This window comes from Amblyomma americanum, chromosome 4, assembly GCF_052857255.1.
Source record: "Amblyomma americanum isolate KBUSLIRL-KWMA chromosome 4, ASM5285725v1, whole genome shotgun sequence".
Taxonomy (NCBI): domain Eukaryota; kingdom Metazoa; phylum Arthropoda; class Arachnida; order Ixodida; family Ixodidae; genus Amblyomma; species Amblyomma americanum.
In genome coordinates, this window is record NC_135500.1 from 62,845,375 (window position 1) to 62,873,019 (window position 27,645).

The 27,645-nt window shown below is 47.6% G+C and overlaps 1 protein-coding gene across 2 annotated transcripts in view; it reads left to right on the plus strand.

Moving 5' to 3' along the window:
• Positions 1–27,645, plus strand: part of LOC144127981 (N-acetylglucosamine-1-phosphotransferase subunits alpha/beta-like) — a 151,023-nt gene that overhangs the window by 74,682 nt on the left and 48,696 nt on the right. Inside the window, exons 16-20 of one of the 2 annotated variants that reach the window (XM_077661010.1) lie at positions 5,791–6,026; positions 8,768–8,952; positions 24,504–24,656; positions 25,674–25,845; positions 26,094–26,420. In XM_077661010.1, coding sequence (XP_077517136.1) covers positions 5,791–6,026; positions 8,768–8,952; positions 24,504–24,656; positions 25,674–25,845; positions 26,094–26,405 — 1,058 coding nt within the window. In that variant the 3' untranslated portion in view covers positions 26,406–26,420. Of the gene's footprint in view, positions 1–5,790; positions 6,027–8,767; positions 8,953–24,503; positions 24,657–25,673; positions 25,846–26,093; positions 26,421–27,645 lie in introns of those variants that run through there. The other variant, XM_077661009.1, reaches the window with a different exon arrangement.

Below are 27,645 nucleotides of genomic sequence, written 5' to 3' on the forward strand. Positions count from 1 at the left end.
GAGTTTTGGTTTGAAGAACGCGCCATACTGCTTTTCAAGCCTCATGGACAAAGTGTTGCGGGGACAGGAAGAATTCGCTTTACCGTATCTAGACGACGTAGCGATATTCTCCGCATCCTGGTCTGAGCATATGGCACACTTGCGGGCAGTGCTAACCCGCCTGCGCGAAGCGGGCTTGACAGTCAAGGCTCCCAAGTGCCAATTAGCACAGGCCGAGGTTGTCTACCTCGGTCACGTGATTGGACAGGGTCGTCGCCGCCCCTCTGAAATAAAGGTGGCCGCTGTGCGAGACTTCCCGCAACCGCGCACGAAGACCGATATTCGGTCGTTCTTAGGTGTCGCCGGCTACTATCAGAGGTACATCCCCAGTTACTCCGATATCGCGGCTCCCCTAACGGATGCTCTAAGAAAAACAGAGCCCCAAACAGTCGTCTGGAGCGAGACAAAGGAAAGAGCTTTTAGCGCCCTAAAGAGCGCCCTAACAAGCCAGCCTGTGCTACGATCGCCAGACTACACAAAAGGGCTCGTTGTTCAGTGCGATGCTAGTGAGCGAGGCATGGGCGTTGTACTGTGCCAAAGGGACAATGGAGAAGTGGAACACCCCGTCCTGTATGCTAGTCGTAAGCTGACCTGTCGTGAGCAGGCGTACAGCGCCACCGAGAAAGAGTGTGCGTGTCTCGTGTGGGCCGTTCAGAAATTGTCATGCTGCCTAGCCGGCTCGAGGTTTATCATTGAGACGGATCACTGCCCTCTCCAATGGCTGCAGACCATCTCTCCCAAAAATGGCCGCCTCCTGCGCTGGAGCCTCGCTTTGCAACAATATTCCTTTGAGGTGCGTTACAAAAAGGGGAGTCTCAACGGTAACGCCGATGGCTTAAGTCGAAGCCCCTAACGTGGGAATCCGCCTCAAAGTTGTTTGTTACTGATGTTTTCTTCCTGAGGCAGGAATTTTAACATATTGCTTTTGTTTAGTGTTTCAAAGTGATTATGTGCTTTCTAGTGCAATTTTCCAATTTGTGGACGCGTTCTGAGTGCTGCTTGACTACTGTAAGGAACTAGGCAGTAGTATAAAAGGGGAAAGAGCCTGGCAGAGCTTAGTGAGGGTTGTCTCGTACTTGCTAACTGAGCGGTTGCGTTTCGGCGTAGTTCTAACGCTTGCTGGGAACGAGCACAAAAATGGCAACTCTCCCGAAGTCACTTTGCAGTGTCCTGTGTGATCCTGAACCTGAGAACGAGGCCTTCTCTGTGCGCTGCGCTCAAGCAACGTCGAGGGACGACCGGTTTTGATTACGAGCGTCATCGAGCGACATCCCTCTGGACAGCGGATGCAGTCCCCTGACCATCGGGATCTCCTTCTCCCGGCGGGGCGGTCTGTTACGTTTCGCCTCGGTCATTTGGCGGTCAGTGGCGGTCATTTTGGGCCCGTTCAGTGCTGCCGTAACGCCTCTCGCCAAGCGCGTCCAGGCAGGTTTCAATGCCACGTGTCGTCGTGTGTGCGTGTGTGTGTGTGCATGTTGGTGCCCACGCTTGTCAAAGCGCGGCAGCCGGGGAGAGGAGCTCCCCAACTGGGAGGTGAGGAGGTCTGACCAGCGCCGGCCCGGCGGACGCGCACGTCACGTCTGAACATGTCTGAGCGTCGCCGTATCGGGTGCCTCATCCCAAGCGGTTCCTTCTTGCCCTCGACTCCGAGGGTATAAAAAGCCGCTGCCCCGGACGCCAGAGAGAGACTTCGATTTCTTCCTTAGAGTAACGTGGTTGCCCTGACCGGCTGCTCTTTTGCGATGCCAGAATAAACAAGTTGTTCTGTTGCCAGTCGACTCATCCTTTGCCGGGACCTTCGGATGTTTCCAGCTTTCCCCCAGGCCGCCAGGCCAACGCTACCCTTGGGGCTTGCAACCCATTTGCAACATGCACCATCCGTTGTGAATGTAACTGAAGGAGGAATTGGCACTAGCATGTGTAGTAAAGAACTAGATGTAACCGCAAGAAGGTTCTGAAAGGGGAAAATGTCTTGCGCACTCTCTTTACCTTTTGAAATTTCGACCTGCACGGCCATATGCAACTGCTGCTCATCATTTGCGTGTTTTGCGAACTCCATCATTCGTGTTACTTCAAGCTCTCTTGCTTGCTTTGCTACGCCAGTCACAGACACTTTGGCGTCGTCTTCCTTCGTGCATTAGGGATGTCGGTGCTGCGACAACTACGGTGGTGTTTGGTTTTGTGCTCGTGATCTTCGAAATTGCGAAGAGTGCAGCGAGACCTACACGGATACAACGGGAACCTCTACCTGCACTCGCTTTCTTAGGCGCCACCGCTCACTTCAGCGCGGTGGATCATTAACTATGATTTAGTCACTGCTGTTAACGAAGCAGTCATTGGGTTTGGTCCACAAGAGTCGGCACATCATGGGAACTGATTATGCAGCTGTATGTTAACTGAATTCTATTGGTGTCGCACATATTAGCATGGAAAGTGAAGGCCATTGCGTAATAGTGGTTTGCGTTCACGCATTTACACAAATGCTAAACAGTTTTTTTACGATCCTGAGGTACATCGTGCATGTACAGCCGAGCCTGCTTATAACGAACATGAGCGTCGCGTGGCATCTGTTCGTTATATTCCAAAGTTTGTAGTCAGTGGACCACAGCTTTAAAGACAGTTGCTTGTCAAAACATAAAATTTTTTCTTTGCGAGAAAGTCCGTGATGGACGTCTGTTTTTGCAGCGTAGATCCGATGAGGGAGGTTTCCAGATTATTTAAGGCAGAAGCGTGCGCTTTGCTGAGGCCCTTGGCATAGACAAGTTGTCTGAGGCTCTCTATGCAGCCGATTGCTACAGGTGCGCTTATGGGTGCTGGCTCCGAAGTTCCATCCTCATCCGATTCCTCCGCGTCACTCTCGTCCCGCACTTCAGAAACAATGCCCTAGTCCGTGCACGGTTCCGCGGTGTCGGTGTCGTCATCGACAGAAATAAAATCAGTCCAACCAATGTCATGACCCCCCATGTGTCGGAATCGACAACGCGCTGCCACAAATCGCCGCCGAGCTAGTCATCTTCCGAAGCATCAGGCTCGGAATCAGACACTGTGCCGACGAAGACGGCCTTGCGAAAGCAGTTCCGCTTGCCAGTGGCCGTCACCTCCGCCCATGCTGCTTTCATCATCTCTACCGCTGAATACAATGGAAATGGGCGCGGTGTTCCCCTCCGCCATCCCAAATTACATCCAGGGCCGAGATTTGAACGAAGCCAACGAAACGCCCGCACCCTCAACAAGAGTGACAAAAGCGTGCGATCGGGTAGACGCGCAGAGACGCGCATTGTGCATAGGCGGCAATCAAGCCAATCATGCTAAAGATACAGATGCACAGCGCCAGCGGAGAGACCAATGAACGGCGTCCGTGAGCGTCAGTGCAGCCACCTCTAGGCTCCCACAGAAGGCCTGCTCCACGGATCATGGCCTCTGCGATCGGTACTGGCGGCTGGCTGCGGTGCGGTTGATCACGGACGCCACGCGCGGATTTGCAAGAGAGTGAGGAGAGGGGAGCGGAGTTGCGAGGAGGGGCAGGAGGGCGATCTTGGAAGGCGCGTCTGCGGGGAAAGGGTAGCGCGCTTGAGACCGGCACGAAACGGGCGGGCAGTTCGCCTGCGATGAGGCTCGGGAAAACATACCTCGCGCCGGGCACACAAAGGGGTCAGAAGCAGGTTATCTCGTATCGCGGCGCCGGGTTTACGCCATCCGTTCGCTATAACTGATCAAGAGGGCTTAATGACATTCGTTATACGTGTGATTTTGTGCTACTGAAACAATGTATATTTTGATGGTCGCTCAGGTCTTGTTCGTTATAAGCAAAAGTTCGTCCTAAGTGGGGCCGTTATATGTGGTCTCGACTGTATTAAATTGCATGCACTCACTGTGCACAGAGTGACCCTTCTGTATTGCATGAACAGTATGCAGGAATGATCGCACATGTATTGTGTGAATGCATGAAATGATGTACTGAAAATGTCAGCTGTGCCGTTTGAGATAAACTTAACACCTCTGCTGCGTCGACGCACTTTATCTGTATTGTATCGAATGCTGTAATGTAGACGTATAATGTACTTTGAGAAATATTTCTTTTAGACTGAAAGTAACAGGAAGGTTATATGTATCAATAAAACCATATAAGATATGTTCTCTGTTCTCTATACATTGGGCCAGCTCTGCGGTTACCATTCTTGACGAGTAGCACAACCAATTTTGACATGCCACTACAGCAAAGAAAGGGTGTACGAAAACCGCAGTAAAGTACGGTGCGGCACGCAGATCAGGCGAACAAACGATACATCGGCCAACCTCCCCTACGGGCCCGATTTTGGACCAGTCTGCTCGTGAAACAAATGCCATGCGAACACCCCCGCACCGCGTGTTTCAGTCGTCCATTGTAATGTAAATAACTCGTACACTATTCACTATGAATGTAACTGAAGGAGGAATTGGTGCTGCTGTTCGTAATTGGGCCCACTAGAAGGTATAGGAAGTTCCACCCTACGGACTTGGTGCTTGAGGGTGTGGTTCATAGCTTCCATGTTTGTATGATCTGTAGTGGGACAGGTAAGTGTTCAGAACACCTGAAATTCTACACATCGTACAGAGTGCATCTTGCCTAGGTAATGTTATAAATTTGTACCACCCCGAAAGACATACAGGCTGTGATCATATCATTGAGATTCTACTGCAGTACAGAAGAACTGGCAGAAGTAGTGCCAGAAATTTTGGTGAATCGATGCAAACAGAGCGACACAGGCCATACAGCTTCATTTGTTACAGCACTATGGTAATAAATGGTTCTTGGACAATTGGGGCATTGCTCAGAGACTGAAGCCTGAATTTGGTGCACTAACAATGAGCCGTGCTGGCCACTTGATTGTAAAAAATTATTTTATGGGCATTCCACCGATTAAATTTTGCTCTAAGCCAAATGTGCCATATGCCAAGCGTACGACCCCTTGCTCCACCAGTCATTGTATAATGGAGGTATGATATTTCAGAAAAATCAGTTTACATGCAATGATACCTTTTATCAACAGCGAAATGCTAGGCGACTCCTCATCATCATCAGCCTGACTATGCCCATTGCAGGGCAAAGACCTTTCCCATGTCTCTTCAATTAACCCTGTCCTTTGCCAGTTGCGGCCACCGTATCCCCACAAACTTCTTTATCTCATTTGCCCACCTAACTTGCTGCTGCCTCCTGCTACACTTGCCTTCCTTTGGAATCCACTCCTTTACCCTTAAGGACTAGCTGTTACCTTGCTTTCACATTACGTGCCCTACCCAAGCCCATTTCTTCCTCCTCATTGCGACTAGGATGTAATTAACCCGTGTTTGTTTCCTCACCCACTCTGCCCGCTTCCAGTCTCTTAACGTTACACCTATAGCTAATTGCATAATTTTAGATTTCTACTTTCTGAATATGGACTTTTTTTGCATTCAGATGTCTGGGCTGTATGCATTTTTCTGTGGTCAATAATTGGTGCAATTCAGTAGCTCACCCTGCTGAAGTGTTTGATGGAAGCCCAATTATTTTCTTTTTAGTTTTTTCTTAGTTTGGCAAGCGTACAGTTTTCATTGCTGCTAGTAAGTCACCCTGCGTTACATGAAACAGCAGCTGAACTTGGGTGCACGATTCTAAAGTGAAATGAACACAAGCACAGCAGTGGTAAACAGTGAAATTAAAAGCCAAGTGGTATTTGAGAGTGGTATCCTTGGCATGAACCTTTAAAATGCACTTCCCCCTTGCATCAACAGGCCTGCTGACGCTGAAGGGCTTCCGCAAGCACAAGTCCCAGCTGATCGAGCAGTATGTGAGCAATGCTACCATGGTGGGAGACGAGGGAATCGAACTTGTCTTTCGACGAAGCAGGACGACAGATATCACGGTGAAGAATGAAACCGCATCACGGCCGCCTCATCGAACCCTCCTTGGCCTCAGGGAGGGCTGGCTGCCTTGGGAGAAGCAGAACCTGTTTGGTGCCTTGATGAAGGTGGGTACATTGTAGGTTGTTCGTTCGGTTGCGTGCTGTTGGGCAATGTGCAGAGTGGATACTTTGAAGCTGTGCATGTAATAAAAAAACAGTGGGCATAAAATGTGCCATAGTTGCTGGTACACTTGTATTGAAACTGCAATGCATAGTATTATGGGCAGTTAAATAAATCACAAAGCTGAAATTCCTGGTATGGGTATCAGCTGAAGATGTGCAAAAGCAACATGAGATCTATGCAAGTGTCATACCTAAAAAAAAAAAAAAAACTGCACAGCTATACTCAAGCATCATATATTACCTCTTCGTGTTATGAAGAAAAGGAAATTCGGTGTCAGTTGAATTAATAGGTGGCTGGCTTGTTCACTTGCTTGGGTTCTTTTCCATGTAATAGGCTTTTGTGATAGTTGTTGAGTAGACATATTTATATTTGGCATGTTTGCTCATTGTCCTGATTGCCTTGGCCGGCTCAAATGTTTATGATAATGTGATGGCGTTTGCCCTGCATAGCAGTGGCTGAGGGTGATGACCATATCAAAATATAGGTGTAGTTTATTGAGTGGCTCCCAACAAGTGGAGATTGACAGGAGGCAGTGAAGTAATCTCCCGAGCAACTTCACTTTGAAGGAGCAACTTGGAGGCAGCCAGCAAGAGGAGCTGCAGTGCTGAACAGTCTTCCTAATTTGTTGCTTGCAAAACTGGTGCTGCATATTGATTGCCACTGGTACATCAGTCGACAACGTGAAAGATGCTGGCGTAGAAGGAGAGGCAATCAAGGCACCGACTCCTTCTCCCGTGTCCCTTCTCTGGGTCTGCCGGTCATCATCTTTCTGAAAAATCCGAGCCTTCAGTATTGCTTTGGAGAAACCACGCATCCTGGCTGTGTTTTCTAAGCTTTGAAGCAGAGGCAGCATGTGCATGGAAATCAGTGCGACATTATAATTGTGCAAAGCACAGGACAGTAGACCACGCATTGTGGCATGCAAGTGCAGACTCTCTCGTTTACTCACATCTTGGTTTGCGGCATGATCTACCAGCTGTGCAGACCCAGCTGATTGCCCTTTTTTAGAGTTTTCATTAGCCAGGTTTCATTGTACTATTTTTATTTTGCCTTTTGATGTAAGCAGTGACAAACACGCAGTGCCCATATAGTTCGTTATGCAACATGCAAAGCCTTTTTGTTTCTGAGTGACATTGTATTTCAAGGTATGGAGTTTAAGTTATAATTACTGGGGTACTTAAGGAACTTACGTGAGAGTAATGCAGTCCAGTTCTATTAAAATTTCATCCTATTTCTATTATATTTATATTCAAAGTCTGTTCTAATTCTTTTTTATTCCTTTGCAGTTTATGCAGTGGTAAGTACTAGTACTGACTATTACTCATTAACATTTCATGTTTTCTCGCTTTTTGTGACACACCATTTCGACCAATTGCAAGTTTTTGGGTGATGCCAGGTCTTTGTGCCGATAAGTGATCTAATGCTTTTGCATTAATAATGAGTTACTGTGGATGGTGTTTCACTTTTGTTTTAGTTGTTCAAAAGAAACAACAATTTAATGTTCCTAGGTTCACCTAAACTTGCTTCAATTGTATGGAGTTCTATGGGAAAGGAGGACACATTACCGTATAAACATGTGTAAGAGCCTCATCCATGTATGGGCCGCACCCTGTTTTCTCAAAGGAAATATTAAAAAAAAACGATTCATATAAGGGTCACAACCAAACTTGCCACGATCCACGTGGGAATAGCCTTCGAAATGCACGCGCACAAGAGCTTCCAGGTGCCACCCACTAATGGCACCCAAGGCCGCGGGTCATCATCATCATCATCATCAACTTTCTCCTCCACCATGAGCTCCCGCTATCCATATCGGCATCATTATCACCAGCTCCAGCTTTTTGTGGCTGTCAAAGGCACGAGAGTTGCGGTAGCATAGTAGTTCACTGTAGTTGTGGCTTTCATGTGCTGCTGCCGAGCGTTGCAATTTTAGCACGATGGCCAAGCACCTTAATAGCTACATGGCTAGGAGTTTGCTCTCGAATATGCAAGTGTGCGGCAGGCAGGAAATTCGATGTGGACGAGAAGTGCATGTAACGATGGTGCAACCAAAAGGATGAATTGAGGAACAGAAGCTGCACAAAGTGCACTTTCCGAGTCAACCCGTGCCAGTTTCCCAAACTGGAAGAAGAGGTGCTCTGCTAAGTGATAGAAGTGCATAACAACGGCTACATGCTGACAATTGACGTGTTGCGCGTCTTGTGGGATGAGCATGCACCAGAGCACAGCACCAGCTCAGAGTCTGAAGGCTCTGCGAGTGACGATTGAACATAGAATAATTGCTGCTCATTCCCTGATTGGTGTGTATTCACTCAAAAAAATTTTTTTTCACACATTGTTCACTGTCACGATCAAAATGTTATGGGACGCATGTTCTCAAGAAAACGTTCATTGCAGCTCAACCTTGCTACCCAGTTGCGCTGCAATGCTACCAGCTTATAGAACATGCGTGTCCCCTCAGAGCTTGATACATTTCAGGTGTCTGGATCACGTGACTGCTCTGAAATAAAATTTTTTCCACGCACTTGCGACCCTTTGATCGCGATAGTACATGGGCCACACCCTGAAAATTGGCCCTCGAATCTGAAAAAAAATAGTGTGGCCCTTACACACGTTTTTGTGATATTTCCTGTTTAATTGAGGACAGGCATCTTGTTTGCTTTTGCTTTGCATGGCTAAAAAGAAACGGCTAGAGGTTCCAACAGAGACCACCAGGTGGCGCCGTCGACGCCTGCTGGACACATTTGGGGACTCGCTACGTCACGTGAACCGGCTGTTCAACGCTGCGTTTGGCTATGAGACGCGCAAGGTCCCATCGCACATGGCACACATGATTGACATCAGAGTCATGAAACGGCTGCAGCAAAGGTGAGTGTGGAAATTCAGACACTTGTCAGAGAAGTAGAGGCTTTGAACTTTTAGCTCAGAATAATAGAATTATCACAGATAGCAGTTCTGAAACAGCATTTCACCTTTCCAACCATAATCTAGATTTTTTTAGCCAAAAAAGCATTTCCTGCTTAGTGGTGTCACCCTCACTGGCTCTTATTCTGGTGCCTAGTATATTGATGTAGCAGATACAGCGGCACATGTGTGTAGTGTGTTGAGCTGCTGGTTACAGAAAGTGGTGACGTCTCACTCACTGCGTATCGCCATTAGCTTTCCCAGCTGTTACCGTATTTACTGGCATATTTCACGCACTTTATTTTTTAAATTAAGGCTTGAAAAAGGGGGTGCGCAAATTACACAAAAATTTTTAGAACAAATCCTAAAAACTGAATAATAGCAGGGAGGGGGCGAGTTGGTTTTCAATTCTGACAGTGAAAGCGCTCAAAAAGACAAGGATGACAGAATGAGAGAGACATAATAAGAGCACTTACTTGCAACTGATTTAATTTCATGCGAAAAACACTTTTATACTCTTGGCAATCACCTGCGGATGTTTACAAGACTATTACCAACAAGTGATGACTATCACATGTTATCGGGCTACCCACGTGCCCGATGTAAGATATGACGATCTCTCTTCCGGACAACAAAATTTAAGGAGCGCTTACGCAATTATCGCCCGCTTTTTCTGTCTCCAAAACCTCCAGAATCACTCGCATTTTTTAACATTTACTTTTAAGAAGTATTTTACATCTGCGAAAAAACAGGACGACAGCCTTCCTTGCTTTTCTCGCTTTTGCCGTTGCACTTGAGACAGTGGATAACCATGTGCCCACCTCTTTTGTTTTCTACGTTGTAATTATGCTCTCCTAACCTCTTATTTAGGCATCTTCCTGTCTGCCCCTATATAAAATTTCATCATCACCATCATCAGCCTGACTACACCCACTGCAGGGCAAAGGCCTCTCCCATATCTCTCCAATTAACCTGGTCCTTTGCCAGCTGCGCCCACCTACCCTTCTGTCGCCCCCTTGCTATGCTTGCCTTCTCTTGGAATCCACTCCATTACCTTTAAGGACCAGTGGTTGTCTTGCCTTTGGGCATCACATGCCCTGCCCAAGCCCATTTCTTCCTCTTGATTTCGATTAGGATGTCATTAACCTGCGTTTGTTCAATCACCCACTCTGCCCACTTCCGGTCTATTAACGTTACATTTATCATTTTTCTTTCCATGGCTCTCTGCGTTGTCCTTAACTTAAGCTGAACCTTTTTCGTTAGCCTTCATGTTTCTGCCCCATAGTTGAGTACCGGCAAGATACAGCTGTTGGACAATTTGGCACATGTCAAGGGCACCTTGTACACAACGCCTTGTGCACATCTTACAAACGGCTTTTGGTGCCAGATTGTGCAAGTGGCCTTTCCCTGATTTGCAGAAGTGCTTTTCCTGCACAGGGCACTCAACTTATTCGGGGCAGAAAACAAAACGTTTATGTTTACCCTGTTGCCAATTTTTCTCGGGTTATTAAATGGCCTATGCTTATATGGAATAACCGCAAATTTTCTTTTGTCAGTTGTCTTATCGCAGTTTTCCTTTCTTTCTTTCTGACAAGTCCTTCGGCCACTGATATCAGCAAGTGGTGCGAATAACCCGCGTCTTACAACCTTTTTGACTGCAGAAACAAGCTCTCCTTAATAAATGTAACATAAAATGTATACTGTATATTGCTGCCTACACATTGACGCCCCCATCTCGCACCTTTTGCTGGGAAAAAAAAAAAAGAAGTTGAAATATAAAACGCATAGCCCCTCCCGCTCAGCCCCACGTTGAGCAGTTCCCCGCGGGTTGGCATGATGGGCCGTCCGCAGCTCAAAGTATACGCACAATGGTACAATTGTGAAGCCAGCGGTGGGAGGAAGAGGTGATAACAGGCGATAAAGCAGCGCCCTCATGTGTGGTCTGGCTGACTAGCGGCAAACCGAACAGCAAACGGTTTAAATAGTTTCGGATTTAGGCACTTGCACAAATCTGTCCGGGAAAGCAGGGAAGAGATAGGGAAAGCGACCGGGAATTCTTCTGGGAATTCGTCCGAAACAGCGACCGTCAGCGTGAGCGAGTCAGGTAAATGGTGCAGTGTGTGCTCTTGCCATTCGCACCTTTCACAACCGCACACGGCGACGTGGCCGCGCCAATCTTCCCAAGCCTACTTTGTGTGCCTGGCACAGCAGAGAGCGTAGAATATACAAGTAAAAGTTATAAAGCACAGCCTTTATGTGCCTGTTCTTGCGTTCCGCGTCGTCCTCAGAGTAACTGGTTGTTCACGTAGTAGAGTGCACGGCCACCTGGAAAGTGGCCGTCACCTTCCAGGCGACAGGTGGCAGGTAGTTGCAGAGTGAAATGCGACCTGCTTGAGCGAGAGCGGTGGAATGGACAACCGGAAGGTGGCCGCTACGGGAAGATAACGGAGGGTGACTAGCAGTGTGACACGCCATGTGCGTGTGTGAAGAGCTCTGTTCATATCTCGCATTACCGACTATCGTAATCGTCTGTCAAATTTTGTAGTGAGAGCTACACTGGGCTACCAGTCGAGCATTTCGCAGTGGCTGGGAGAGGTCAGTTGTGCGCATGCGCGTTGCCATGGCAACCAGAGAGGAGCAGCAGGTGCAGTGTGCGCTTCGCCGTCTCCAAGGCCGCGCTCCCGCTCCACCGTCGGAACCTCGCCGCATGCCGCTCTATCACCCGAACTGCGCGCCGCATGCGCAGCATTGCGTATAAAAGATGGAGATGTAATGGGCGGCTATATCACAACGTTTGACATGGATGCAGAGAAGGAGAGTCCCGCCGCTGCTAATCGGCAGTATAGACAAGAGAAGATTAACTCTTTCGATCCTGAGGTTGTCGCCTGGCAGTTGGCTACTCAATAAAGAGAAAGAGAGATTGAGCATAAGAAGGTGAAGAGAGCAGTGGAGACGCCCGAACAGAGAGAGGAACGCCTTGCCAAACAGAGATGCCAGACTGAGCGTAACAAACGGCGCATAGCCGCCGAGATGGAGCCTATGGAAGATGTCAGTCAACGGGAGCCATCAGAAGAGAATGTGAAAACAAGCTCAGCCAGTGAAACATACCTCTTGTTACGTATATCCTGGTATAGCGGAGCTAAGCCACTGCTCATTTTTTTTTCAAAAATCCGGTAAACACATTTTACAAATACGGTATTATCCATTATCATCAGTTTTAGTGATGCTGACTTGAATACCATATTTACTCGAGTAATGAACTCGCTCGCATAATGAATCCACCCACCACTTTTGTTGTCGCGAATTTACTTCATTTCTAAAACCGTTAACTTTTCTTAGTGCGGTCCTCAGTTTTGTGTCGTCCGAAATAATACCTTGTCAGCATCAAAATGCTGCACGTCGATAACATCATGGCATCTTTATCTTTTGACGAGAGCTCCTGTAGGGGTGGCACGCTTGGTGAACTTCTTGGCAGAGCGCAAAGATGCTGCGCACCCTCGACAGGAGCGCCATCTGCAGTGGCTTGCTGGGCACACTACAATGCACCCAGCAGGGCTACTGTATGCTCACATAGCCGGCGGGTGCTCGAGTATCGGAAAGGTGTGTAGCAATTTAAGCCACAACTCTGTACAGTAAAACCTTGTTAATATGGACTTCAAGGGAGTGGAAAAACATGTGCGAATCATCCGAACGTTGAATTATCAAATGGCACTTCAAAACAGCCAAAAACCATTCTCGTGAAAGTGGAATTTATTTGGTGGGAACCTGGGCAGTTATCTTTTTTTGAGATGAAAACTTCATGAAAAGATTGATTTCTCGCAGTTCCGTTAAATGTTTTAATTCCTGCACGCTGTCGAGAGTGGCGGAAGCAGAACTGCTGCACAGTAGTAAGGGTCTCCGTGGCTACATTCTGTGCACTGAATGGTAGCACTGGAGCTTCTTCACATGTGGTGTCGCATGTGAGGAGGCTTCAGCACATAAACGGTGAATAGCACTTGATGAAAGGGGAGTTTCGGGGCACTGGAAGAACGGAATAATGATGCAGACAGAAGTGAGGGAAGCATGCGTTGGCACCGCAGCAGCAAGACGCCTTCGAAAAACGAACGAAAAATTTGAGGGGGCACTTATAAGTTCCGCTTTAAAGGTACGTGGGGGGGGGGGGGGGGGTCGACTTTTAATCGAAACGAAACCTTGAACTGCCAATAAAAGCAAGAAAAACAATCTATCAGGAATGCTACTGCGATGTTAGAAGTTTTTGTTTGCTCTACGGCAAGCGTAGCATTCAGGTATTCCGCGGGCTTTTTGGCCAGGATTTTTCATTTTTTATTTTTACTGCGCACACCGTTACCCACCGCGATGGTTCAGTGCTACTGAACAGGATACCCGTAGAACCCGACTGCGGCGGCAGCGTTTCGATGGAAGCGAAACGCAAAGGCGCCCGTGTGCTGTGCGATGTCAGTACAGCAGGTTAAAGATCCCCAGGTGGTCGAAATTATTCGGGAGCCCTTCACTACGGCACCTCGTTCTTCCTTTCTTCTTTCACTCCCTCCTTTATCTCTTCCCTTACAACTGGGTTTCCGCCGATATTTGAGACAAATACTGCGCCACTTCCTTTCCCCCAAAACCAATTTCATTTCATTTCACTCGCGGGAAGGGCCGCTGTCCCGCCGTTCCAATCGCGGAGTCTGCGCCAGCGCCCGGGTGTGTCGCTAGCTGATGGAAGAGCCGCTATTTCAGTTGGTTGCGCAATATGTAACAGCGGCGCTTCTGGGGAATGCCGATGTTTGCTGGAAGAGCCGACGCCCCGACACCGATCACTCTTTGTTTGGTGGTGCTTGGAGTTGGTGCTTTCGACTCGACTGCCGGCCGCGTGCTTTGCCATGAGCTCTCCAGGTTCGAAAAGCGTTCAGCGCTCATTCACTGCAGCGTTCAAGAGGGAAGCCATCATTTACGCCGAAGAAACCAACAACTGCGCGGCGGGCCGCAAGTTCAACGTTTCTGAACGGTTGGTGCGGTAGTGGCGGAAGCAGCGAGACAAAATTTTCGATTGCGACTCCAAGCTAAGAGGTTTCTGCGGGCCGAAGTCGGGACGCTTTCTGGAGCTGGAGGTCAAGCTTGCAGCGTATGTCACCGAAATACGTGATCGGTCCCTTCCAGTGACATGCGAAATGATCACGTAACAAGGCCGGGTCTTTGCTGCAGAAGCTGGAATACTCCGAACAGACTTCAAAGCCAGCAGGGCTTGGGCTTCGAAATTTATGAAGAGGGCTGGCTTCTCTCTTCGTCGGCGTACTAGTGTATGCCAGAAGCTGCCTTCTGCTTACGAGGAGAAAGTTCTCGCCTTCCATAGGCACTACCTCAAGCTCTGCGACTTGCGGCGATACCTGCTCGGCCAAATCGGCAATGCGGACCAGACTCCCGTCTACTTCGACATGACGAGCAACACAACAGTGAGCGTGAGGGGAGCTCGCGAGGTTAAGCTTCTCACGACAGGAAACGAGAAACTTCGGTTCACTGTTATGCTATCATGCTTGGCAGATGGCACAAAGCTCTGACCGTACATCGTCTTCAAAAGAAAAACTATGCCAAAGGAAATGTTCCTGAAAGGTGTGATTGTGCGAGTGAACGAAAAAGGCTTTATGACGGACGACTTAGTTATTGATTGGTACCGTCGGGTGTGGCTTTTGAGGCCAGGGGCATCCCTCAAAAATCGCAATCCGAACCTCCTCGTGCTGGACTCATTTCGCGGCCACCTTACCGCGGAAGTGAAGGCAGAGCTCCGAAAAGAAGATACAGATATGCTGGTGATTCCCGGCGGTCTGACGGGGCAGCTGCAGCCGCTAGACGTTGGCATTAACAAGCCATTCAAGGACTTGCTCCGGCGTGAGTACGAGTGGCTGGCGGCAGAAGGGCGGGAACTTACGCCAACAGGGCGCGTGAAGAGAGCCTCCCTGGTGGCTGTGTGCGGGTGGGTGATTTCCGCTTGGGCGGCCATTCCACGCCATGTTGTGGTGCGGTCATTTAGGAAGTGCGGGCTTTCCATGGAGGACGATGTGCTGTGGGATCGCAGCGGCGACGACGACGACGACAGCAGTACCACTGAAGATGACTCAAGTGAGGACGAATAGCCCATCTATGCAATAAATTTTCGTTTTTGAAGTGCTCCACCGGTGTTTTTTTTTTTTCGGACATGCGATTTGGGGGGGTCGACTTACATTCTAGTCGAATTACAATCGTGTAAATACTGTACTCCTCCTGGTGCAGTAGTGCACCGGTTAAGTGATGTGCCACTTCCCTGAGATGGCAGGTGCTCTCAGCAGTGGGCTTTGTGTGAGCCAGGTTGAGCTTCTCGAATGACCAATCATTAATTTAACTGCCACCTGCCAAGGTGGGGAGTTTGCTCACAATCCAAGTGGGCAGGTTGTGTTGCCGCCACAACGTCACTTGACCTAGGTGGCCCACTGCCTCCTAGGTTGCCAGAGTCATAGTCGTGATTTTTCGCTCGCAACGCTGACAAGACCGATGCTTGATTCTCTGCGTAATGGAGCCTTTACCGCTATCGCATTAACAAACGATCAGCAACAAGGCAATTTTCATATCAAACGGTGTGCGGCTTGGCTGGCTTGCTGATGTGTGCAGCAAAATGCCACCGTCGCCACGACCCAGTGGCAAAGTTTCGAAAAACGAAACTGTGCAGCCGGATTCACTCTCTGCTCATCAACTGGAACCAGCAGACCGCCAACACGCCTGCCTTTGCGCGCCCATCAGAGGGCTGCGGGAAACAATGGTAATATGCAATTCAGGCCTGTGGACGAATATCTAGACGATTGCCTGTCAAACACATCATATCTTCACATGGCACCCCTTTAGCAGATGTGAGACCCACGGCGTCCAAATAAATGAGCTTCTGATGCCATAGACTTGCATGGGCGTCTGGCGGGACTGCAGCGGCAGTCCGAATCATCCGAATTCCCGAATTAACTGGTGCCGAAATAATGAGGTTTTACTGTCAAACACCCGCTACACTGAAATGTTATGGAGGCAGCAGGACCTTCAGACCCGCAAGCAATTTGGCGAGCTCGAGATCAGAAGTGAAATACTTAACCCCACTCACACCACAGCTAATGCTTAAGCATTCACAATACACTCCGTAACCGCCCTGTGAGCTTTTTAACCTCACTTAAAAAATGTGAAACTGACCTTCAGGGCTGGTGTTCAGCTGGTTCACTTTATCTTGTCGTGACTGGCCAGTGCCGTCGACTATCACAAAATTGTCAGGTCACACCACGGTACAGCAAACACCTTTTGAAGTGAACAATGCTTAACACCGGCAGCACACATACGGCTGACTGCATGATTTTGTTTTGATGGGCAAACTCTTGCAAAAAATTCTGTTAAATCTTTTTTTTTTCTCGTGTATTGAACCTTCCTCCTAAATTGATATCAACATTTTTGGGAAAAAAGTGGGTTCATTATGCGAGTAAGAAGGAAAGTTGTGTAGTCACGAATGAGCAGTTGAGTGAGTCGTAAATGTTGCATTCAGAGCATACAAGCGTGGGAGGACCGCCTGCATGATTGGTGTGCTTCGCTAAACTGTAAACGTCATTGTGCATTGGTATTTTAGCATCACACTGTGGTCGATTGCAGGAGCTCGAAGAGCTTAATAAAGCAAAATTCAAGTTGAAGACATTTTTTTTTTCTTTGCGGGAATTTTCGCTTCCTCGTGTTATGTTTTTTTGTGGCCAATAATCAGTGATGAAGTTCCTTTATCATGGGAAGGAAAGTGCGTTCAAAATATTGCTGCGTTCACATTTTAAAGGACCACTGAAGGAAATTTCGGTTATGGCCTGGCATTGTAGAATAAGTGCACAACATGAGGCCATTTGTGGTCCAGAGTGCTCATTGTGAAGTGAAGAAAGATAGCCAGCGGGTTTTTTGTGTCATTGGTGGTTGCATGAATTGCTTTAATGGGGGACACGGGCCTTAGAGCTGAAAAAAAATCTCAAAAAATTGATTTTTGGAAAAGAGCTTTTCTTTTTATCTACAACTGTCGTTGTCCTCATCTGCCAAGTTTCTCATCCATCATATCAATATTTGAGGCATTATAGTAGTTTTTAACACGTCGGGTGTCGGGTGGCTCATTTTAAACCAGAATTCGCAGTGAAGTGTTGCATTTTCAAAAATGTACATCTCCTGTACCGCAGCCATACTCATGGCGATCTTGGTCTTGTTTGAAAGAGCGGCTTTTCGACTTGAAATTTCGTTTGTCAGCACCTCATTCCACTCTTGGCTCAATGAAAAATTGACAGATTATTACGATAGCAATGCGAAGTTTGACCACAGCTCTTCACGTATTTTACCCGTGGTTAGCCACCTTCATGTTAATTCCTTTGCTTTTGGCGTGGCAGGTCACCTGACAGGTGACAGGATGACCTGTGACCTTCAGGTGACATGTTACGCCAACTGCAGTAGAACCCCCTATAGTAAAGTAGCTCAGACCAGCAAAAATCTTTACTATATCAGGGTCTGTACTATATCAGTTGTTGGTGATGGCATGGCGCTGACTATGCTCTCTGGCTACTTACTAAGCACAAAGTGTTGGTTTATAAAACAAACACTCAGAAATAACTTGCATCCTGCTCGTATCGTCCCTTTATATGGAAATTATTTTTTACCAGTGATCACATGTTATACGTAGGTATTCGACATTGTTTATGTCTTTTGGAGGAACCGCATTTACATGAATACAACATGGCTACAAAAATGAAGCAAGTTTGGTTCCATGTGAAAACCAAAGATTTCCATGATCACAGTGTCATCTCCTGTGGCTTCAGCGTCATTTAAGAGGCAGTAAAGAAACGCGCAACAAAGTCAAGCGTGGCAAAACTTCCTACGCAGTTCCACTGCGCCTCCACTTCTTGCCGCTGCTTCCTCATGCTTCGTGCTACGAACACACGCTCTTTTCTTCTCTTTTCTACTCCTCACTGCATTTTTACTGGTTTTCTTTTCGCAGCGACCCCGCCTTCTTTCTACGTTCTTAGCCAGCTTTACATTTTTCGTGCGTGCCGCGCGCTTTGCCTCACGTTCTCAGGGCTTTGAAAAGTGGGGTTCTCTTTGCCGCTCTCTAGCTCGATGGTCAGGCCACCTCAAAGAATACAGTTAAACCTCGATATAACGAACTTCAATATAACGAAATCCTCAATATAACGAAGTTACAAGGCATATTCAACTTATTCCCCATTGGAAACCATGTATATTTTGCCTCGACATAACAAAGTAATATTGCTGCAATTTCATTACAACGAAGTTGCGTATCCTAAAAAAATTTACCCGGAAGGAAAATGTCGCCGTGACGATGACGGCCGCGGGGAAAGCGGTGCTTGCGTGAGTGACTTGGGTAACCCACGCGGATGGGCCTCATGGGGCGCGTGGAATTCGCTCCCAGCAAGCGGGAGAGAGAGAGAGCAACCCTCTCTCTTCCCCCCGTCCGGGCCCATCTTTATTTTTTATTTTTTTGCTCGGTCGCCGGCGACGGCGCACTCCTCTCTCCCCCCCCCACTCCTCCCAGGCTTCTTTGCTGTGCATGCGTCAGCTTACACGCCCGTCTCTCATTGGATCCGCCAAACCATGTGATTGCTTGCACACTTGCGCGGCCGCCGTCGCCGCCGTACTCCTTTGTCCGCGTTGTGGCGTTGTTCACTCGCTGCTACCACACGTGCTGGATACATCGCAGGCGTTGCTTTGGTTGCCCTCGTGTATGCCCGCGTGCGTCGCCACCATGAGTGGCAAGCGGAAAGCCCTTTCGCTTGAGCAAAAAGAGGCGATTCTGGACACAGTTTCGAAAGGCGAAAAGAAGGACGTAGCGGCTCGATTCAGCATATCCATGAGTACGCTTTCAACAATTTTGAAAGCCAAGGAGTCTATCCTCAGCTCAGTGAAGTGTGGAACGAGCGCCCAACGTAAGCGATTGAAGCCTGCTACGTTTCAAGACGTAGATAAGGCTGTTTGGATATTTTTCAAGCCTTAGAGATGTTTTCCGCATCGTGGAAGGCGACATCAAAGGAAATTATCAAGAACTGCTTCCGGAAAACCGGGTTTGAGAACGGCGTGGCAGCAGCAGCGAGTGCCTCCGAAGACAATAACAGCACGGAGGCTAATGAAAGGGCTCCGTTCGATGGCGAGGAAGGCGATCAAGCCGGCCTTGAAGAAGCATGGAGGTGCCTGGAGAGTGACAAGGCCGTTCCTGACGGTGTCGCTCTGGAAGACTTCCTCTACGCAGACTCTTGCGTCGTTGCCACCGAGGAAGTTACCGACGACTCCATCATGCAGGATGTGCTAGGAAGCATGCAGGAGGACCCAGGCAGCGATATCAATGCTGAAGACGACGATGCCCCGAGCAGCCGCGAAGTGCTTGACGCAATTGATGTTCTGCGGCGCCACGCGGGTTCGATTGGGCAGCCAGATGCAATGCAATCCTTGTGGGCCTATGAACGCAGTGTGAGGCCATCTCTGATTGCAAAGCAGACGCAAAAGAAAGTCACTGATTACTTTCAGAGAAAATAAAGGATGAGTGCTTACAACTGGCAAGTGATTTGGTAATGTTTCCGCATGCTAGGTACGAAATTTCGATGCAACGAAATTTCATTATAACGAAGTAAAGTGCCGATATTTACGACTTCGTTATATCAAGGTTTAACTGTACATTCGGTATTTATTTGCCTCGCGGTCATAGACTTCACGCTTGCCTCGATGTCATCATTCCGCGGGAAGCACATGGCCACAGCTAGACGCTCTTTACTATAGCTGTTTCTTAAAAAAAAAATCTTTGCTATAAGTGAAAAAAAAAAAAAGGTACAGTCCTCTATGGAAGGCGAAACGGGACCGCAGCTTCTATTTACTATATCCCAGTTTTTACTACAACCTATAGTGGGGTTCTAATGTACACCTATGTGTAGTGGCAGATGGCGTGTTACGCTGCTAGCCACTCTGCGGGATCTTCCCGTAGCATTTAAATTTGCTTTGCTACTTGGACACCTGGTTACACCAGCAATGCCTACAAGTACAACTATTACGATGCAGGATGCAAGAACGGTCACCAAAGAGCTGCGCCCTCAAACCAATGGAAATAAAGAAGCACTACACACGTTCCTATTCGCTGCTCGGTGCCCATAATGAAGAGAGACCGCTGTGATTGGCCCTGCCCATCTCATTGTCTGCTGCACCATCGGAACCGTGCCCGAGATGCCGTATTGTCCAGTACGGTCGTCTGCGGACACCTCGGATAGCCCACTGCACTGTATACAGTGACGCAAAAGTTTATGTTGAAGCTTAGATACGGCAAAAAAAGGAAGAAATAACTGATTGCCAATGTTCTTCAGTGTTGTCAGTCATTGAAAACAAGAGAATTCCGTTGTCAGGCAACGTGGTTGGTGAACCTGTAGACTGTGCAGGCCTAGCTGGCCTATAAAATGTAAATAGTCTGAATATCAACTGTGTTTGTTGCGATACAACAACGCTAACGTCTTGTGGTCTGCAGCCAGCTCAGAGAAGAGTGGATGCAAAACTGTAAGGGTTATCATCTACTCTAGCAACAAAATGCGAAACTGATTTGATTGCCAATGATCCGTGATTTCTCTGATCGATCAGGCCAATTTCACTGTGGTCTGCCGCTATTCATTCAGCTGCCTTCTAAATGAAGCGAAACGGAAGATGTGAGGCAGCATTGTAAGAATCAGCCGAGGCGATCGAGAATGCAATCTCGTCTCACCATCAGGCTTTTCCTGACATGTTTGAACTGCGGCAACTAGGCATTGGCATGAAGTTCATTCCATGTCAAAGGGCAACAAAAGTTGAGTTCTTTTGAACATTCTCGCTGTGCGCACGATGCAGGGCACCAGCGTCCGACAAACTGCACTAAACAATATTTTTGCCCGATGAATATATCGCACTGCGCGCTGCACACGGCAATATGGCAAAGTTGCTTGCAAATTAAGCTCACGTCTGCCGCGACTGGTGCAGCCGAGAAAGTGACAGCCCGATGCACATAGTCAGTCCGGTAACATAGCCAAGTCCTATGACGGTCGTGGATGATTTGTGAACACTCGTCCCCCATTGGAGTTTGTGCTGCCTTTGAAAATTGTACGGGGCTCAAGTTGGACTTTTTTGTCCTAGGTAACTTTGTTGCTAGTTCCGACCGAAGGTGGATGACCCTTCCTGCTAAGAACAGAGAGCCAGCTATGTCTCTCATGAAACGGAAGTGGAAGCAGCCCTCTTTCTATATATGGGGAGCTTGAGCTACGCTTGAGGCAACAGCTGCTCTTTCTTTGCCCTGAAATAGGACGAGGTGTGTGGCTACATTGAGATGAAAAAAAGAAGACTGCGCAAGTCATGTGCAGAAGTTAATGGGAAGTGCTACTGTGTGGAACCTGCTGTCAAAACAAAGTGGGTCTGCCTCATAACCACTCGGTGGTAATGTAAGATTGACTTGATGCTGATGATGGTCAGCCGCGTCAAGACAGAGGGGGAAACAGGTTTTCCACTAGGTGGTACAGTCAGAGCTCGTTGTTAATTCGTACTTCAAGGAACTGGAAAAAATGTTTGAATTATCAAATGACCTTGAAAAAAATTACATCCGATTTGCGTATGTGGTTGAATCTGAAGTAGGTGCGCTGGCTCTGCTTACCCCTGCTATACTTTTATAAGCATTTGTACACCTCGTTATGATTTGGTTCATTTCGGTACTAAAGGTTCTCATGCAAATGATTAGATTATTTTTATTTCTTACATTTTCATGCAGTTGAACAAACACAGTTTTGTGATCTGTGTAGTAGTTGGGTATACAGTTTAGCCACATCAGAATTTGTAGACTCATGTTCGCGCTGTCTTTGTAACCATTGTTGTTTACCATGCCGAGCCCGGCACACCTGCACCACAGTACCAGACGGCCCAGCTTCATCCGTAGTGACGCCACTTGAAAACACGATGCAATCACTTCCTCAGCTTTCTTCACACCATCTGCAATGGTTCTTATCATGATGTTGCGAGCAGCCCTGTGAGCGGCCCGGAGCTAAGGTCGAGTGAGCATCGCACGTACACGTCTGCTGTCCATGAAGGCCAAGGAGCAACTGACGTTCGGGAGAGAGCACAAATTTGAGAGCATGCGAGCGACACACGGCTGCTCAGTCCTGAGTAACACGCACTTGTACAGCACTGCCCAGTGACAGCCGCGATGCCCACCACTGTGATACGTGCCACTCTCTCATTGGCTGCAGCTGTGAAACTTTCTCATTGGCTAAGACCACGGTCTCCTTCACGCTTCAAGCTCGTGGAGAAAAAGAGAGCAGGCTTCGGACTGCCATCGGCGAAATCCGTGATTGCGGCTAGAAGTGCTATGCACTAAAAACTAACAGGAACTGCTTGCATCACAGTAAATTTATTTGATGAAAGCCTGCCCAATGGTTGCTTGCGTTTGAGATGAGAGCAGTGCGACAATGACTACTTTTAGTGTGTAGCTCTACTGCTATTGCATCACACACCCAGTGCGCAGTTTCGCCGCACTGGAAGAACCGAGAACCACATGGATGGAACTGCTCAGCGGTGCCGAAATGGAAAAAAAGGGGGGGGGGGGGGGTGGAAATGACTAATGAGACACACCTATTGGTGCCCGAAACGGCGAGCAGCTGGGCTCGGTTAGCTGGCTCTCGGGCTCAGAAAAGCTCAGAAAGGCGGAACCGAAATTATGCGATGTGACTGTTCTTGTAGACAGAGCCTTCCTTTCATCACACCTGCCATTGCACGCACGTCAGAGCTGCACAAGCGACTCTGCTGCTGCATCAAATTCTGGTTTGAGTAGGGCTATTTGGACGACCATTTGCTGCGCCAGAGAGCCATGGAAAGAAAAATGATAAATGTAACGTTAAGAGAGCGGAGGCGGGCAGAGTGGGTGAGAGAACAAACGTGGGTCAAGGACATCCTAGTCGAAATCAAGAGGAATAAATGGGCTTGGGCAGGGCATGTAATGCGAAGGCAAGATAACTGCGGGTTCTTAAGGGTAACGGAGTGGATTCCAAGAGAAAGTAAGCGTAGCAGGGGGTGCCAGAAGTTTAGGTGGGCGGATGAGATTAAGACATTTGCAGGGATACAGTGGCTGCAGCTGGTATAGGACGAGGTTATTTGGAGAGACATAGGAGAGGCCTTCGTCCTTCAGTGGACGTAGTCAGGCTGATGATGATGATGATGATTCCAAGTTTACAAAGTTGGTATCGCAACACCTACTGCAGAAAGAATAGTAATTTGTTTTCAACATGAAATAATGTATATGTAAGGTTAACAGGCAGTGAGCATGATACCGCGCCTTCACATCTTCATGGTGAATTAGAAAAGTGCCACCTTGCGGGATAAAAGAAAACTATGCAGCGTGCCAGTAAGCAATGCAGAATGTTCCGAAATCAGTTCGCGAATTCATCGTTAGGGATGCTCAGTGGGTGCAGCTGGGAAAGAGTTGAGTATTGTAGTGAATTAAAACTAAGTATTAGCAATTATATTGTAGTTTATTTTTCTGTGCCTCAAAAGATCTATACACTCCTTACACGTCACAGTCATCGTTCAGTTGCTAAAACAGAAAATGAAGCAGCGTCAAGAAGAAATTCAATTATAAATTATTTAGCAGTCACGGGGGAGTGCCATTGGATGATCCATGTGTGCTAATGTCTGCATTATTTGAGAAGATAAAACTGGTGAGCAAAAAATTGATGTCTTTAAGACCAGTGTCCCCTCCTTAGTGACACAATAAGTAGTGTTGTGCAAATTCTCAAAACTGCTTTTGAACAGAAAATGCTGTTTGGTTCGATTACCACCGCGCTGCGACTTATTACTTGCCGTGCTGGTCATACCTAGGCACAGCCTTCCTTCGGGATCCCATTCAAATTAACTCGTGCATGACCCGTACTGTCCGAATTAGTGAGCGTACAATGCCATAGACTTAAATGGGCATGTACCGGACCACACCGGCAGTTCACATTAGCTGGTTTTTCGGATAACTAGGGTTGAAATAACGAGTGGTGCTGAAATATGCCGTCTTGTGTGTTTTTTTTGTTCATCCTTTAAAAAATAGTGCTGAATTTCTTTTCATTACACGAATGATAGTTGTCCATGAAGCTTATGCTAGTGGTACAAACTGCCCTTCCATATTTCAGGTTGTTCTGGTCATTCAGAAAGCCTCAAAAATAAACACTGCTGGGGGTGTTAGCCTTTGTTGACACTGTTATTAGGAATTGCTATTTCATGTGACATATTCTTTGTCAATGTGTGTACCACAAATTCGACATTCATTTTCATAGTTTTTCTATAGTTTTTATTCTGCAGTTTTTATTTGTAGGTAAGCTCAAGTGTTTCTCACAGGAATTGCATCCTGGTTGGTACACAGCATTTATTCATGTCCCAACACTGACAGAGCTTCCGAGAACACTCTCTCGTGGCCTTCTTTGCTCATTATCTCTTTTCACATTTCTGTGCAGGTTTCCCGAAGAATTTGATCGGACATCATCGCACAAGATCCGCAGCCCAGATGACATGCAGTTTGCTTTCTCTTACTTTTACTTCTTGATGAGTGAGAAGCACAACATTGAGCCCCATGAGCACTTCGACACATTTGATGTTGACAAGTCAGGGTAAGTTCCACATTGTAGCTAGAGGTGCATTTCAAGCCGGTTACCATACAGCACAGCGCTTTAAAAGCTGGAGCACGTGTTAATTTTTTGCCAAAATGTCCTGAAGTGGGCTTTACGTTGCTACATTATTTGGAAGCAAATAAACAGCCTATGGGCTGGTCAAATGGGAAAGAAAAGTCAAATTGCAGCATCTCGTTTTCCACATTTGTTCTCACGTTATTATTTATTTCTTTATTTATTTTTATTTGTCGAAGTTGGCAGCAGTAGCAGCTTATAAAAATAAAAACGGAAGGAAAAAGATGCTATCTACTATCTCAAGCACCACCCATGCTGTGGCGAGCAGAAATAAAAGAAGTAGGAGGGTGACAAATAGTGGAAGTACAGCGGCAGAATCTACAAGCCGGTTCACTTTGGAACCGGCTCACTTTTCCGTGGGCCACCATGTGCGATTGGCCGTGTCGCCACCCGACTTCAACCAAAGTCATGGCACGTCATGATAGGGCCAATCGCGCACGGTGGCCAACGGAGAAGAGAGGCTCCAGAGCGGACTGCCTTGCCTCATAGATTCGGCCCCAGACAGGAGTGATAACAAAAAAGGATAGGGTAGAGTAATAGGCTATTTACACACAAATAACCGCACTAGAAAAGGTGCACCGGTAGCACCGCTTGCATGCGAGTGTTCAGGCATAGTTCGGTTCTGTACTATGCGCTGGTGACCACGTGAACTTTGTACAAACAAACAAATGTGCATTATATATGTATCAGCGATTATATTGCAGTTTTCTTTGTGTCTCACGTGACCTAAAGCCACCTTTAGCATCACAGCCGTCGCTTGGTTGATGAAACCAAGACTTGTTACTTTGTGCCCTTTGTGTTCCGTGCGCACTTAGTTGCAGTGCCTTAGCTGTTCACTGCAAAGAGCTTTGTGTTATGCGCTCTTCTATACATATGAGGCATTTAAATGAAAACAAAAAGAAGCTTCTACTGTGTGAACCTGCATTGCTGTGGTCAATGCAGGACCTGGTCTGACCGGGAGATCCGTACCTTGGTGACACGTCTCTTCGATCTGCCATTGGATACAACCAACTCTCACCTTGTGGAAGAACACCTATTGGAGTGTGCACACAACTTCACCCCTGCAGTCGTGCCTTCAACGCCGCCTTATGAGCGCTACATTGACTCAAAGCTGGTAACATAACTACCTGACCTGTGACCTGTAGTTGTTGGCTTTTACTGCTACAGTAGAACCCTCTGTTACGTTTTTCACTGGAACATAAAAAAAAAAAATGTACCAGCCTGGAACTGTAGTAGCCTAAAAGCGGAGTAGCTGAGTACAGCACGGGCACATTTTTTTCCTTTTTCATTTCTTTTAAGCGAAATGTGGTTTTCTGTCAATTTGAAAGTTTTGTGGCTCTCATGGTGGTTCTGCATGTGCAGAATGTTCTGAACGCCCTGGGATGGCTTTCTGTCTGCCTGAACAGCTATTGGCAGAGAAGAGGCAGCAGTGTGATGAAGGGGCACGTGCGAAGTGAGCAAAATTTTGGCATGCATGCGCATCTGTGCTGTTTTCGTGGCAGCCACTTCAATTTTACAGGGTCATCATCTCATGAAATATGGAAATTTTGTCTTTTAAGCTGTAAGTGGCAAGCAAGAGAACATGGCAGAAGCAAACGCCTCGAAGGCAGTCCACGTGCCATCTGCCACAGCATAGTTTCATTTTTGTGCCTTCAGTTGTTCACGCTCGTGTGACAGTGGCAATGGAACTGCGCCAATAGTTACAGCAAAATTCATATCACCTTTAAAGGGGCACTGAGGAGAAATTGAAGTTGGCCTATATCGTTAGAATACCAGCTCCTGATCACAAAAACGGCACTCTTACAGAAAACAAAGCTCTTGTAAGGTAGGAACTAGCAAGAACCGAAACACAGGTATCGCCGCCATAGGCCAATCTCGCAAGTACAAGCGTGGTGACGTCATAGGACAAGAGACGCCACCTTGGAGGAATTTTCCTTCCGACATGGGGCTGCGAATCTCTGAGGCTGACAAAGGAAGGTTGCGTGGTTCAATATTGAACTAAATTTTGTTTTTAAACTGATAGTGCACTTTTATCACACAAGGAAGTCAGATAAAAGACAACCTGAATGTTGGAAGCAAAGAAAACCGATGCTTGGTGGCGCCACAGGCAGCCAGGAGAGTTTCGGTTTGTTATAACGCTTCGCGTCTATGAGCTTTGCTTGGCCCGTGGTTTTGTTTTGACGCGCCCGATTTACAAGCGCCGAACAGCAGAGGAACTCCAAGTGCCGCTTCAAGTGCTAGTTATACCTTTGAAGGAGCCTGTTAAGGCTGGTCAGATGATCGCCACGATCGATGAAAGACTATGATGGCACGATGGTCGGTGATTGTACAAGGCAGTTAGCAGTATAAAGAGCACTGTGTCTTCGTACGCTTGCCCAGCGAAATGTTCCCGGCTGTGCCAGACAATTTTGAACTACTTAACAGAAATCGTTTATTAGGGACGGGAGACAAGATACAAGGCAGTTCAGAAAAAATTGCTGATGGCCTAGCTCTGTTAGGCCAGGATATACGTAGCAAAAGCGCGGAGACTTCTGCATCGGAAGAGTGCATTCACTAGATGCGCCTTTATTCATGGTTAAAGCTTGAGCCATCGTGGCGGAGTCGTAGCGTCTCCACCTCAAACGCCGAAGGCCCTGGCTCGATTCCGAGCCTCGGCACATGTTTTTTTTTTTTTTTTCAGTGAGTGTGCGGGGGGTTTCAGTGGCTCTCATAGATGCCGCCACCGAATACGTTGGTTAGCCGTTAAGCACAGGCTCTGTTAAGGCGCGTAACGTGCATGCGCGCTGCACGGTGACATCACGTCGGCCAAAGGTAGACCTTCTATACTCCAACTGCGCCTGGCCGCCCACTCGTTCGGTGGCTTCGGCGCACTGTGACCGCACAGGCGGAGACTTGGAGCACATCTCTATTTCGC